We start from the raw sequence: 13,049 nt of genomic DNA, 5'->3' as shown, positions 1-13,049 counted from the left end.
TCTTTCGGCATTCCAAACTGAATATGTCTAAAACAGAACTTGTCACCTTTTTCTTCTGACCCTCTAAACAACTCACCCTTCCTCTTTGCCACTTCCTTTTATTTGTCAGTCATCCAGGCTTGTAAGCTTATACCCTCAACTTCCTGTAATCATTCACCACACTTATTCCAAATCTTCTACCTTTCCAACATCTCTAATAGGTGTATTCTTTCTGCTCATGACTACAACCTAGTTCAGGACCTTATTGCAGTAGCGTTCTAACTGGTCTCCCTACCTCAAGTCTGCCCCCGCCCAACTCTAATCCATCCTCCACTTAGCAGACAAGGTGATTTTTCTAAAGAACACATTGAACTGTGTCATCCTATTTGATGAGCTCCAGGGATTCCAGAAGCAAATTTCCTCCATTTGTTATTTCAAGCCCTTCATCATCTGGCTCCTTTCTACCTTTGCTGTCTTCTTACACATACCAATTTTACTGACCCTTTGGTCTACTTGATTTCTGCCCATCACCTTGGGCCACAGCTCCTTGCCTCATTGCCTGATGCCATTACTTTGTACAGGCAGCCCACCAGGCCTGAAATGCTCTGCCTGCCCCCTTTACCTCCACTTCTGAGCTTCCCAATCCTGTCTTCTATAGGAAGCCATTTGCCCCCTAGGTACTAGTGCTTTCTTCTTGGAGATTACTTGCCCTCTACTATGCATATACTTGAATTTAGCATATAATACTTGTAATTAGTATACAATCCTAATTATTTACACTTTTTCCTTCCCATTATTATATAAGCTCCTTGACTATAGGGAGTGCTTTATTTATTTTTTAAATCTCCATTGCTTAGCTCAGTGGCTGAGGTGTAGTGAAGTCTTTATGATACTTGTTGATTCACTGTTCTGGCAAAATGGGCTTTTTGGCTGTACCCTGTACATGATATTCCATCTCCTGGTTCTAGGTCTTTGCCCAGGTTGTGCCCTATGCCTGGTATGCTTTCCCTCTTTACTTACTCCTTCCCTACAAGGCTCGGGTCAAGGGTATTGCCTTCAAGAGGCCTTTTCTGATTCTCCCAGGTGTTAATGTCTCACTCCCTGTGTATTTGGTATATATTCTATGAGTCCTTATCTGTAAATATGCTTTATCCTTCTAGCAGAATGCAAACTGCTTTGTATTGGTATCCCTAGCATCTAATACAGTGCTTGGAAGAAAGTAGGTGCTGATTGCTTGAATTATTGAATTGGAATAAAGATTGTAAGGAATAAGAGAAGCTAAAGGGTTCAGAAAAGAGGTACCCATATGATAGCTGTGTCTTATTAAAACCTATCTTTTTTCCCCCTGACCATCTGCTTTATATCACGTTTCAGAGTTGAGCAGCCTCTCATTAATTTTGAACATTAAAATGTACTATAAAAATCATAGCTTATTATAGGGCAACTCATGATGCTTCAGTAACACTTGGGCTGATAACTCCTTACTACCTTGTTATTCTCCTGTATTTTTGTTGAATACTTTGGACTGTGATTTCTTTGCTTGGTATGAGTAATCCATTCAATGACACAGGTGACAATTCCTTCATTCCTTTTCAGCCTGGGTGATGCCTATCCATGTTTTTCAAGAAATATGAAGGGTTCACCCAATACACTGGGGGCTTTTCTTGGAATCATGTAAAATTGGAGGAAGGGGTGAAGAGGACAATATTATACTCAGAATGTCCATCTGTACTGAATAAATCTCTGATGCTCAATACCTTCCGTAATCCAGCTCTAACCCACCTTTCCCATCACATATCACATTATTACCCTTTATGAACTCCACATTCTAGCCAAATAGAATTTCTCTTCATCCTTTCTCAACCTTCCTTTTCTTATCCATGAACCCCTTTTATGTCTGACATAGAATTCTTCTCTTTAATTGGGGTTATTTCTCTCTATTGAAATCTCTCCTATCCTTCAGTGCAGATGCCCCCTGTAACCCTGAATAACCAGGTGAAATTTCTCTCCATCTATTGTTGTTCCCCCCCCCCTTAGATATCTGCCTTGACTGCATTGCACTATTCCCATATTCCCTACATGGAAAGACTTGTCTGAGTAGATGTCAGCCAAAAGAACCATATGTATCATGACATAACTAAAATCAACAGTGAGAGCCTACCAAACTTGGTTCAAATACCATGTTGGGATTTTTCTATCAAAGTTGAAGGACAGAACTAGAGGCTTATCAGTCAAGTAGGAAGTATTTCTTAATTATCTACTACATACCAGGAATTGTGCTATGTACTGGGGAGTTGCAGTCATTTTATTAGGAGTCTTTGCTTAACATCTTTAAAAGAATGGATTTTATTGGGATGTTATTATGTGTGTTTGGGAGGACTTGTCATTTCAAAACAGTCTATTCCTCCATCTGGCCCTCCATCAAACAAAAGAATAGTTAGGTAATACCTTGAGCTATTCAGTAGTGATGTTAGGCATTTAGGGTCTAGCCCAAATATCTGGAGATGAGGTTGTTCTAAAGGGAGTAGAGCTTAGCACAGTGCCTGGCATATAGTAGGTATTTAATAAGTGCTTACTGATTGATCAGCTGACTAATATGGTTCCCCCTCTTCCCAACAATTTGGTTCTTGCTTCAATTTGGAACTCAAGCTGCTTTAAAAGCAGTGATGGTAGTATTGTCCTAGAGGAGAGGTGATGGATTTCACTGGCCAACAAAACCCTAGAGTATATTTAAGTTATTACAGTCTTTATCCACCCAAATCCATTTCAGGGATATTATGTTATGAAAGGGATTCCTACTCAGGTGTGGGTTGGACTAGTTAACCACTGAGGCTCATTTTAACTCTGCTAATTTATAAGTCTACACATCTACTTGGGGTAGCCAGTCAGGGTACTATGTCTCTGCATAACATGAATAAATCTTTACTCTTTGATCTTCATTGTCCTAGAATACCTGAAGACCACCACATTTCTGTTTGTATTTGTCATTTAAAATAGTGCAATTTCCAAGATTATCCCTTCCTTCTGAAAGCTCCTTAATGGAGACTGAGTGATAATGGGTATGTAGTATAGAGTTTCCAGCCCTATATATTGGCCAAAGTATTTATTGTGACCACCTTCTTTAGTTATGTATACTATACTAGGGTCAGCTAGGTGAGTGGGGAAGACCTGAGTTCAATTCTAGCCTCAGACTAGATGCATGACCCTGGGCAAGTCACTTAACCCTGTTTGCCAAAGTCTCCTCATCTATAAAGTAAGCTGGAGAAGGAAATGGCAAATAGCTCCAGTATCTTGGCCAAGAAAACCCCAAATGGGCTCACAAAGAGTCTGACATGCTTGGAGAACAACAGTGACATTTATAGCTGATACATTTCCCTGTTTGAGGAAGATGTATCTTCATAGCAGTCTTTTGCAGGACACAGAAGAAATACAAGAACCCTTTCATTTTGTTTTTGTTGTTGCTATATTTGGAAATGTTGTTCAGACTAGATAGTTGGACCCTTGGAGATGGTACCGTGTAGTTGATTGGATTTTGCCATGTTGACATTTGTAGAGATGTCCAAGTTCCCAAAAAGTGTATTGCTAAATTATAATTATAGGGCAGAGCTGTGCAAAATCAGCACTGTTACTTATTACCGATGGAGACTAATTAAGAATGATATAAAAAAGACCTCATGGAGGTGTTAGGGCAACTCTGACAAAGCAGGAAAATTAAAGTTTGGCCTATAAAGGAAATAGGGAGATAATTCTTTTAAAATAGTTTTGAATGAAAAAATTTTTAAAGTGCATTTTTAAGGGTGAATTTTCTTTTTAACCAGACAAGTGAACTCAGCTTTAGAAATTTAAGGGACAGTTAAAGGAAGTGACTTATGCTTAGTTCTTCTCTAGTTAAACTAAATCCAGGGGTGTTTGGGGATGTGATTGAGGACCACTATGATTGAGGAGTTAGAAGACCACTTGTTAAATTTTTAGTTTGAACATTTTTACCTTGAAAATTGGCAAATGTTACAAATTAAGGTTTCTTTTGTTATTTTGTTGATTGGCTAGGTTTTAAAAAGTGATGGAGAAAATATCTCTAATTCAGATTAAACTTTAAAATGTGTCTTTTTTTTTTTTTTTGAAAACTGGTTGTTAAACATGTACAAGCACACCCCTGGTTGAATCCATATTTTTATTGTATTAGAAGCAGGTGGTAAGGTAGAAAAAAAGACACTAAGGTTAAAGTAGAGAGATGAGCTCTTGCCATCTTTACTTCTTAGCCATGTGACCTTTGTGGGTATCAGTTTTCTCATCTCTATGATGGGAATAACACTTGAACTCTCAGTTTCACAAGGTGAAGGAAGCACTTTGTAAAGTATTGTTAAGGGCTAAAATTCTAGCTAAACTGTCTAAAATATTTAATGAGTGGTTGCCAATAAATTATAAGCTTTAGCAAGAGTTAGACTTTTAAGCGTTTATTAAGGAGAATAAGAATTTGATAAAGAGAGAGAAAGGCCTAGATTCCTATCTATTAAAGGGAGAGCACATTTCTAGCTCCGCTCTCTACCAGAGTCCAAAGGCAAGAGCGCGAGACTGAGCGCGCCAGTCTCTTCCTTCCTCCTCCCACTCGCCTGCGTCACTTCCTCATGCCAAAGAAAAGACTCCTGGTCTTGCCCTCAAAGACCTTCGCTTCATGGGCAGAACTCTTCTACAGTAAGTCTCCAGCAGGTGGCGTCATTCCAATCGTTACAGTATGCAGTTTTATTTAAGTTTGAACTATGATTATCATCAGGCTTACCACATTGGTTGATAGGGATAGCTTAAATTTAGAAAGCACAGAAAGATACACAAAGTACTTTGCATACATTATCATTTGTATCACAATGACTCTATGAGATTATATATCCCCATTTATTATAATCCCCACTTTATGGCTCAAGAAACTGAGGCTATGAGGTTGGGAGACGACCAAGGTCCATGTATATTCCTAGAATTCTTAGTAGACTAATTGCCATTTTATTGTGTATATGTGTGCATGCACATATATGTATGTATTTATTATGACTACAAATATATGTATGCATACAGGCATGTATAAATGTTGTTATTTGCCACAGAGGTGTCCCAGTATACCACTCTTCTCTGTATGAAATCTACCTTACAAGAGAAAAACTTGCAATTGAGCAAAATTGATTTTAAAAAATGACTGTATCCAACTGTACATACCATTCAGTATTTGTAGTCCTCCACCACTCTACCAAGATGAAGGAGATTCTTTTATCATATGCTATCCATACCTGATCATTGCAATTAATTTATGATTGCCTTTTAGTGTCCTTTTTATTTGTAAGACAGTAGTCTCTCTTCTAGCTTCTGCTTACCTGGCTCCAATTCTGTTCAAATAAACATTCTTACTTGCCTCTGAATTCCTCATAGTAATCAAGTCTTACTACATGATAATATTCCATCATATTCTTATAATACAATTTGAGTAGTTGCTCTTTTAGCTAAATGCAATGCCCCAAATGTTTTCCATGCATTGGAAGACAACAAACCTACCACCAACTGTTTTCTTGATGTTTATATTCATAGGGCCAGAGTGAGGACTGGAATGATGATTTATTTAATTGATAATAAGTCAGTGGTTTAGATCACTATTAATGGCCATCAGGGTCACAGATGCATTTTTCGTCCTATCTTTGAAACAGTTCATTATTTATTTTTTAATGTACTTTGATGACTTTCCTTTGAAAAGGGAATGTATTTCTATCTGGTTTCTATAGTTTATTATGTTTTAGGTTAAAGCTTCTTTTCAAAATATGAACCCAATTTTCTTGAACTAACTATCAAAGAAAGCATCCAAAATACCTAGAATCACATATTTAAAGCTGGAAGAGTTCTTAAAGGACATCTAATCCTGCCCCTTCATTTTATAGATGAGAAAATTATTGGACCAAGCAAGTCAAGTGACTTCCTCAAGATCATATGATTAATGAATCAGCAAGCATTTCTTAAATACTGATTATGTGCTACACACTGCACTAGATATTGGGAATACAAAGACAAAATTAATACATTCCTTTACTTAAAAGAACTTATATTCTCAAGGGGGAACTGAGAGAGAGAGAGAGAGAGAGAGAGAGAGAGAGAGAGAGAGAGAGAGAGAGAGAGAGATGTACACATACACATATACGCTTATATATATATATACATACACACACACACATACTCTCTTCCCCTCCTTTTCCTCCCTCTCTGTGAGTGTGTGTGTATGTATTCATGCAATTAAAGTTAAACTACACTATGTACTATTTTCTCCATCATTTTCTTAAGGGAAGACAATCAAGAAAGCAAGAAATCAAGTTCTGTTTTGTACTGTTTGTCAATTTCCAGGGTGTAACCCTGACACTGAAAATTTAACCACCAGCCCTTGGAAGCTAGTGTAAGGTAGCAAAGGCACTACTGTGGGAAGGCACCAGCAGTTGGATAACTACGAAAAGTTTTCTGTAGAAGGTGGTGATTGAAATGTTTTAAAGAAAATCAGGGGTTCCAAAAGTCATGGAAGAAGTATCCTCTATAGAGGGAATAGTTAGTGCAAATCCACAGAGGCCAGAGATAACTTGGTGCTTGTAAGGAACAACGCAGAAGCCATTTTGGTGGTGCAGTATTAGACTTGAAGTCAGAGAGAACTGAGTTTGAATCCTGCCTTAAACATTTACTAGCTGTGACATCCTGGCAAATCATTCTGTCAGTCTGTTTCCTTATCTATAAAATGGGGGTGATAAAATCTACTTCACAGGATTGTTGCAAGGATCAAATGCAAAAACATGTGTCAATCACTTTGCAAACCTTAATGAAATATATAAATACTAGCTGTTTTTATTATTTATTATAATTCTAATATTGTCTGGTTTGTAAAGTGCATAGAAGAGAGAAATGTGTAATAAGGCTTTAAAGGTGCAATGGGGTCAGGCGTACATGTGATCCTAAGGGTAACAGGAGGTTATTGGAATTCATTGAGTAAAGTAGTATTAAATTAAAATTCATCACTTAAGACTCCAGATCCAGCTTTAGTTTTGTTTTTACCTTACTAGGCCTGCCCTACATTTTTGTTATAATTCAAGTTGAATTTAAAAGAAGAAATGTTCTTAAAGTTGTCCCTTCGAAAATAGGAACCTGGCAGAATTGCAGATTGGTAATTGCTTAGAAATACCTTTAGAAATAACCTTTTATTGGGAGCTAGAGAAAGAGAGGGTATGAGAATGAGTCTGTGTGTGTGTGTGTGTGTGTGTGTGTCTGTGTGTGTGTATGTATTTATTTGAAAGGTTTCTACCATAGTCATTTGGCATTTGTTGTTATAGACAGGAGCCTTGGGATATTTAAAGGTTCTGCATGTGGTTCATATTTCTGCCCCTTTGCAACCACTATTACAGTTTCTCTGGGAAAATCTCTGGATTCTCCTTCTACAAATAGACTCACCCCATTTGCATCTTGCTTAGTGCTACTAAGTTCCTCATCTTTTTGTTGTTCACTTTAATTTGACAAGGATCCAGTAACCTCATTTTAGGTGTAAGGCACTGTGGTAGGTGCCAAGGTGAAGACTGGCACAATGCTAAATAAGGCCTCTATCCCCACTGAGTTTGTGTCACAAAGAAGGCAGAGATGGGGGTGGAAGCCACTCCAGAAATAAGCAGTCATAAGAACAGCACAGAGGACTTCCAGCAAAGATGGTGAAATCAAAGATTACAGCTGAGCCCAGCTCCATTAAGAACAATCCACAGCGAAGATGAAAAAGGAGGGCAGGTTTAGCAGTGATCAATAAAACCAAAGGAAAATCCCAAGTAAGCTCCTCTATCTAGTCCTGAACTGGATAAGAGAATGGCTAGAAGCCCACAGGGTTTCTGTTGTGGGACTTAGGGGTCCTGAAACTAAAGTGAGTTCTGATATTTGTTTGTACTAGAGAATCCATCAAAGGGAGATGGGGCAGAGGCACCTAGGGATATAGTGGCCCAAGAACCTTGAGATGACCTGAAGCCATTGTGATCTCCAGTATTTGTTTGAGATATCAGGATTAGAATGAAAAAGTAAAATAGGATCTAACAGTACCAGATCTTAAATTATCCTACAAAGCAATATTGATCAAAACCATTTGCTACAGTTTTGGGGAAAAAAATAGAAAAGTTGAATGAGTAGAGCAGATTAGGCAAAGAGGATTCATAAGTCATCATACAATGTAAAGTAATCCTTGATAAAATCCATAAATCCTAATATGGGGAAGGACTCTTTACTTATTTGACACACACTGTTGGTAAAATTGGATAACTCAGAAATTAGGGTTAGACCAACATCTTCTACTATATACCATCAAAAGTTCCAAATTGATACATGACCACAATAGGTAAGGAGATATCCATCCCAACCATGATGAGGGGATAGTTCTTGACAAAACAAGGGTTAGAAAGGATCATAAAAGACAAAATGGTTTTCATTGCATAAAATTGAAAAGTTTTTGATAAGGAGAATTAATGAAGTTAGAATTAAAAGGGAAACAGTTACCTGGAGGAAAAATCTTTGCAACACATTTCTGGGCTAAAAGGTCTGATATCCAAGAGATATGAAACAAATGTAAAATATAAGAGCATTCCTTATCAAGTAAATGATCAAAGCAATAGGAAGTTTTCAAAAGAGGAAATGCATGTCTTTCATTTCAAATCAGTAAGAAAAAAATGAAAATTAAAATAAATCTGAGATTTCACTTCATTCTCCTTTATACTCCTCCAGTTAGGAACAATGATGAATAAAGAAAGTACATAGTGTTGAAGAGGCTTTAGGAGGACAGGTACCTTGTTACACTAAGGATGGAGCTATAAATTTTGTCATACCATTTTCAGAAGCATTTTAGGATTATATCCCCGAAGTCACAGAACTGTGAAGATTTCCTTCTGGTAGACATATACCCCCAAAGGGTATTCATAGCAATATTTTTATTCTACTAAAGGATTGTAAACAAAGAGGGTATAAATTGGGGAACTGTTGAAAAATTGTGGTATACAAATGTACTGGAATATTGGACCAAGAGAAGTGAAAAATGGCATAAATTCAGAGAAACCTGGGAAGGTTTGTATGAGCTGATGAAAAGTCAAGCAAGCAGGACCAGAAGAACAATTCATACAGAGCACAACTTTTGATCACGGTATACCACATCAGAAGTCTGATGACAAAACAAGTGTCCCACCCCAGGGAAGATGTTCTGGGATAGAGGCACACAATGAGGTATATTTTCAGATGTTACAAATATGTCGAAAAGTTTTGCTTGACTCTATTCATTACAAGACTGAAATCTCATGGGGTGAGGAATGTGGGGCGTGTCATTTAGTGGGTAGTGATAGTGATGCAAAAAAAGAGAAGAAAAGAAAGAAGAGTAAATTAAAAAGTCAAAGAATATAGAGAGCAGAAAGATGTTAAGAAGGGACATAGGCAAGCAGGCTAATTTTGTTAATTTTAAGTTAAATGTGATATACACTTAAAAGAACAACATAATAGTAATTTGATATCTCTCTCATACATTTGAGTGTTCATGTTTGTTCATGACAGGTGAAGGTAGGGACTGAACTTCCTCTACCCCTGCAGGTCAACTAAATTCATAATAAAAAAGAAAATTTAAAAGAAAGATAAAGTCACAGATATAGGAAAGTGGCAGATGTGTTGGTTCATTTTGTGGTAGACCATAATTGTTATGTGGCAAAGAGCAGAGTGAACTACACCTGGATAGATAGGTTGGAACCAGATTGTGGAGTGGCTTTGACAGGGGCTGTGGAGTTTGGACTTGTTACAATAGACAACAATGAGCTATGGAGGGTTTTGAGTAGTGCAATAAGATCTAACATTCTATGAGTCTGTATATCAGGAAAATTTGTTTGTTAGTTGTTAAAAGGATGGTTTGGAGAGGGACATGGAAAGGCTAGATCAGTGATTCTTAGACTGGGTCCATGAAATGCTTTAAAAATATTTTGATAGCTATTTCAATATAATTGATTTCCTTTGTAAGCTTCTATACTTTCCTTTATGCATACAATGGCTTTATTCTGAGACAGGGCTCATATTGGCTTCTCTAGACTGTCTGGGGGAGGGGGGTTGGTCCATGACACAGAACAGATTAAGATCCCCTGCATTAAAAGCAGAGCACTCTCTTCAGGGCTCTTGTATTAGTCCAGGCAATAGATAAAGTATATGGACTGTAAGATCTAAAATTCTAGCTAGTCTGTCTAAAACATCTAATGAGTGGTCGCCAATCAATTATAAGCTTTAGCAAGAATTTAGACTTTTAAGCATTTATTAAGGAGAATAAGAATTTGGTGAAGAAAGAGAGAAAGACCTAGATTCATCTATCTATCTCAGGGAGCTACAGTTCTCCTGCTCTTCTCTCCATGAGAGTCCTGGTAAAAAAGAGTGAGAGAGCCAGCCTTCCTCCCACCAGCAAATGTCACTTCCTGATGCCAAAGAAAAGCTGCATGTCTTGCCCTCAGACGCCTTCTCCTCAGGGCGGAGCTTTCCTACAATAAGTTTCCAGCAGGTGGCGGCATTCCATTCCTTACAGGACAAAGGTGGTGGCAGTGGAAATGGAAAAACCAAGGAAAGAACAAATGATAATATGGTATCATATATTGCCAGAAACTCACCTACCTCCCCCCTCCATGGCCCTTTAGAAATCTATCGCTGGAATGAATTTAAGCTTCTTCAAAAGCCTTTGTACCAGAACTCAAATCCAATATAGAAATGTTTCTTAGTTTGGTGTGTGTGTGTGTGTGTGTGTGTGTGTGTGTGTGTGTGTTAAAATTTAAGGGTAGAAGAGAAAACAGGTGAATCCATAAGTGCAATGGCTTAGCCACTGTTTGGTGAGAGAAATGATGTCATCCACTTGTTTCTAAACTGGGGTTTGCTTCTTTTTTTTTTTTTTAAGGTGGGGGAAGCCTGTAAACTGGCTCCTTTTAAATACATGTAAATACATACTGCAACATGGATCAGTGGCTGCTGGAAGTGCATTGTTTGTGGCAATTTTAACCAGAAGACCATCTATCATATTTGGTATTCTGATGCTTTTGCCTCGGTGTGCCTGTGTGTTGTTCTTAGTTAAGGGATTCTTTCCTGTTGCTGTCCTAAAAGGCTTAAGATAAGTTCTACTGTTTATTCTCCTACTGCACCATTTGGAAAGTATTGGAACTTTTGCATCTCAGCAGCCGAGGTACAAAAATGCTAATTTATTGCCAGACTGCAGCATTGTGATTTGCATTCTAAATCTGACTGCAGAATTCCCAGAACAAGTGGCTGTCCCTCCTATGCTTTAGCCACAATTTCTCCAGTATCCTGCCTTTCCCCACCACCTTAACATCGAAAATCACTCCTAGAGACTCCTTTTTGAAATAAGTAATTCCAGTGAGCTAGTTTGCAATCCTAAAGACACCAAGGGATTTGTTTTCAGCCTTTCCCTATCCCCTTACATTTAGGAATCCCGAGCCACTGCAGTGAAATAATTGCTTTAAACACTGTCCCTTTGAGGCTTAAAGATATATGCTCATCTCCTTCAAACATCTTGCCCCTGCTTATTTTTAAATCTGCAAAGGTGTGAGCTTACAAATACCCTTTCAATAATAGCCTTTTAAGATCAGACCTCAGATAAGTGTAACTACATCCTTTCCAGGAGCTTTTAAATCAAATTAAGTAGATACTTAGAGAAGAGGAAAATGAAAAAGCATTTCTGTAACCTATCTGAGTGAGAAACAACTACTGCAGCATTAAAAAAAAAAAACCCACAGGCATCTGGGCTTTCCCACTTTGGTAGCAAATAGGGGGAATTATGGGTTGGTGGTCTGCTTCATGTTAGGACACCCCTCCATCTGTTCTCAGTGCAGCCTGGTTCCAATTTAAAGCCCAGATTTCAATACAAACCTCAATTTCTTCTCCCCATTTTATATGCAAAGCGAGGCTTACGAATCCCTGAGCCTCTGCTACTGAGACTGACACCAAATCTCCCCCCCTCCCCAACACCCCCCCAAATTCCGCGGCTATTTGTTTGAATACCTGCTTACAGTGCTGCACAATGGGGCAGCTTTGAGAGGAAAAATTGATAATCTTCACGGAAGAGTAATTTGAATGAAATTACACTTGACAGCCTGTCTCCCAGCAAACAAGGGGAGTGAGGGAGCCTCAGCTAAGCTCTGAGGACTTGCCTTACCCACTGCTTTTTGGAGCTTCCCAGGAAAAGAGGAGGAACGAACAGGGACAGCCACAGTTTCTCCAACATCTAATTGAAGCGTCTGATTAAATTCCCTGCACCACTGTATAGTGAAGAAAAGCAGTCATGGAAGAGAATATGGAAGAAGGACAGACTCAAAAAGGTAGTGGGCTGAAAACAGTTTATTTGTGACTACTTGGTTATTTTGCAGTTTCCTTGTTTGCTTTTAGGGGCATGCCAGTAACGCTAATGACGATCTCTCTCCGAAGACAGATTTTTCTTTCTGGATTTTTGCTCTCTGACCACTCGTATTAATGCCTGGCACAAATGTCACGATTATTTGTGAATATTTCGGATGAGAGGTATGCAAAGGCACAGAATCGTGGATTAGGCAAAATTCTGATCAGCATTTAACTGGCACTAGCTGCTCTTTGGATCAGTCTTTGTTAACCTTCATTTATTTCATGTTTTCACGCTTGTCGAGCTGGGTCAAGGGAGCCCTGGTGTGACCTATGATGGAGCCCCTCTCTCAATATTTGTTGCTAGTCCCGGCTAGAAGCTTGACAATATAACCATTATTTTCACCTTTGAAAAGGGGGTCCTATGGAACAAAGACTAATAGTATATTTAGGGTATTGGTGTTGGGATGTGTGTGTGTGCTTGTGAGTCTGTTGGTTTTCTTTTCTTCTCTTTCTTTCTTTCTTTCTTTCTTTCTTTCTTTCTTTCTTTCTTTCTTTCTTTCTTTCTTTCTTTCTTTCTTTCTTTCTTTCTTTCTTTCTTTCTTTCTTTCTTTCTTTTTAAATTCCCCTTCTCATCTGTGGAAGCTGGCTGGCTTTGGCATCCATCGAAGGAAAGGTTG

General features: G+C 38.3%; 1 protein-coding gene across 4 annotated transcripts in view; it reads left to right on the top strand.

The window, feature by feature from the left end:
* Window positions 1–13,049, top strand: part of GPM6A (glycoprotein M6A) — a 495,836-nt gene that overhangs the window by 247,609 nt on the left and 235,178 nt on the right. The window contains exon 1 of one of the 4 annotated variants that reach the window (XM_043970133.1): window positions 11,809–12,353. The exons of 2 other annotated variants lie outside the window; for them this stretch is intronic. In XM_043970133.1, the coding sequence (XP_043826068.1) occupies window positions 12,317–12,353 (37 nt within the window). In that variant the 5' untranslated portion in view covers window positions 11,809–12,316. Of the gene's footprint in view, window positions 1–11,808; window positions 12,354–13,049 lie in introns of those variants that run through there. One more of the 4 variants, XM_043970134.1, reaches the window with a different exon arrangement.

The sequence above is a fragment of the Dromiciops gliroides genome, chromosome 6 (genome assembly GCF_019393635.1).
Source record: "Dromiciops gliroides isolate mDroGli1 chromosome 6, mDroGli1.pri, whole genome shotgun sequence".
Taxonomy (NCBI): Eukaryota; Metazoa; Chordata; class Mammalia; order Microbiotheria; family Microbiotheriidae; genus Dromiciops; species Dromiciops gliroides.
The sequence above is the reverse complement of the archived record's forward strand: the minus strand, read 5'-3'. Positions and strand labels throughout refer to the sequence as shown.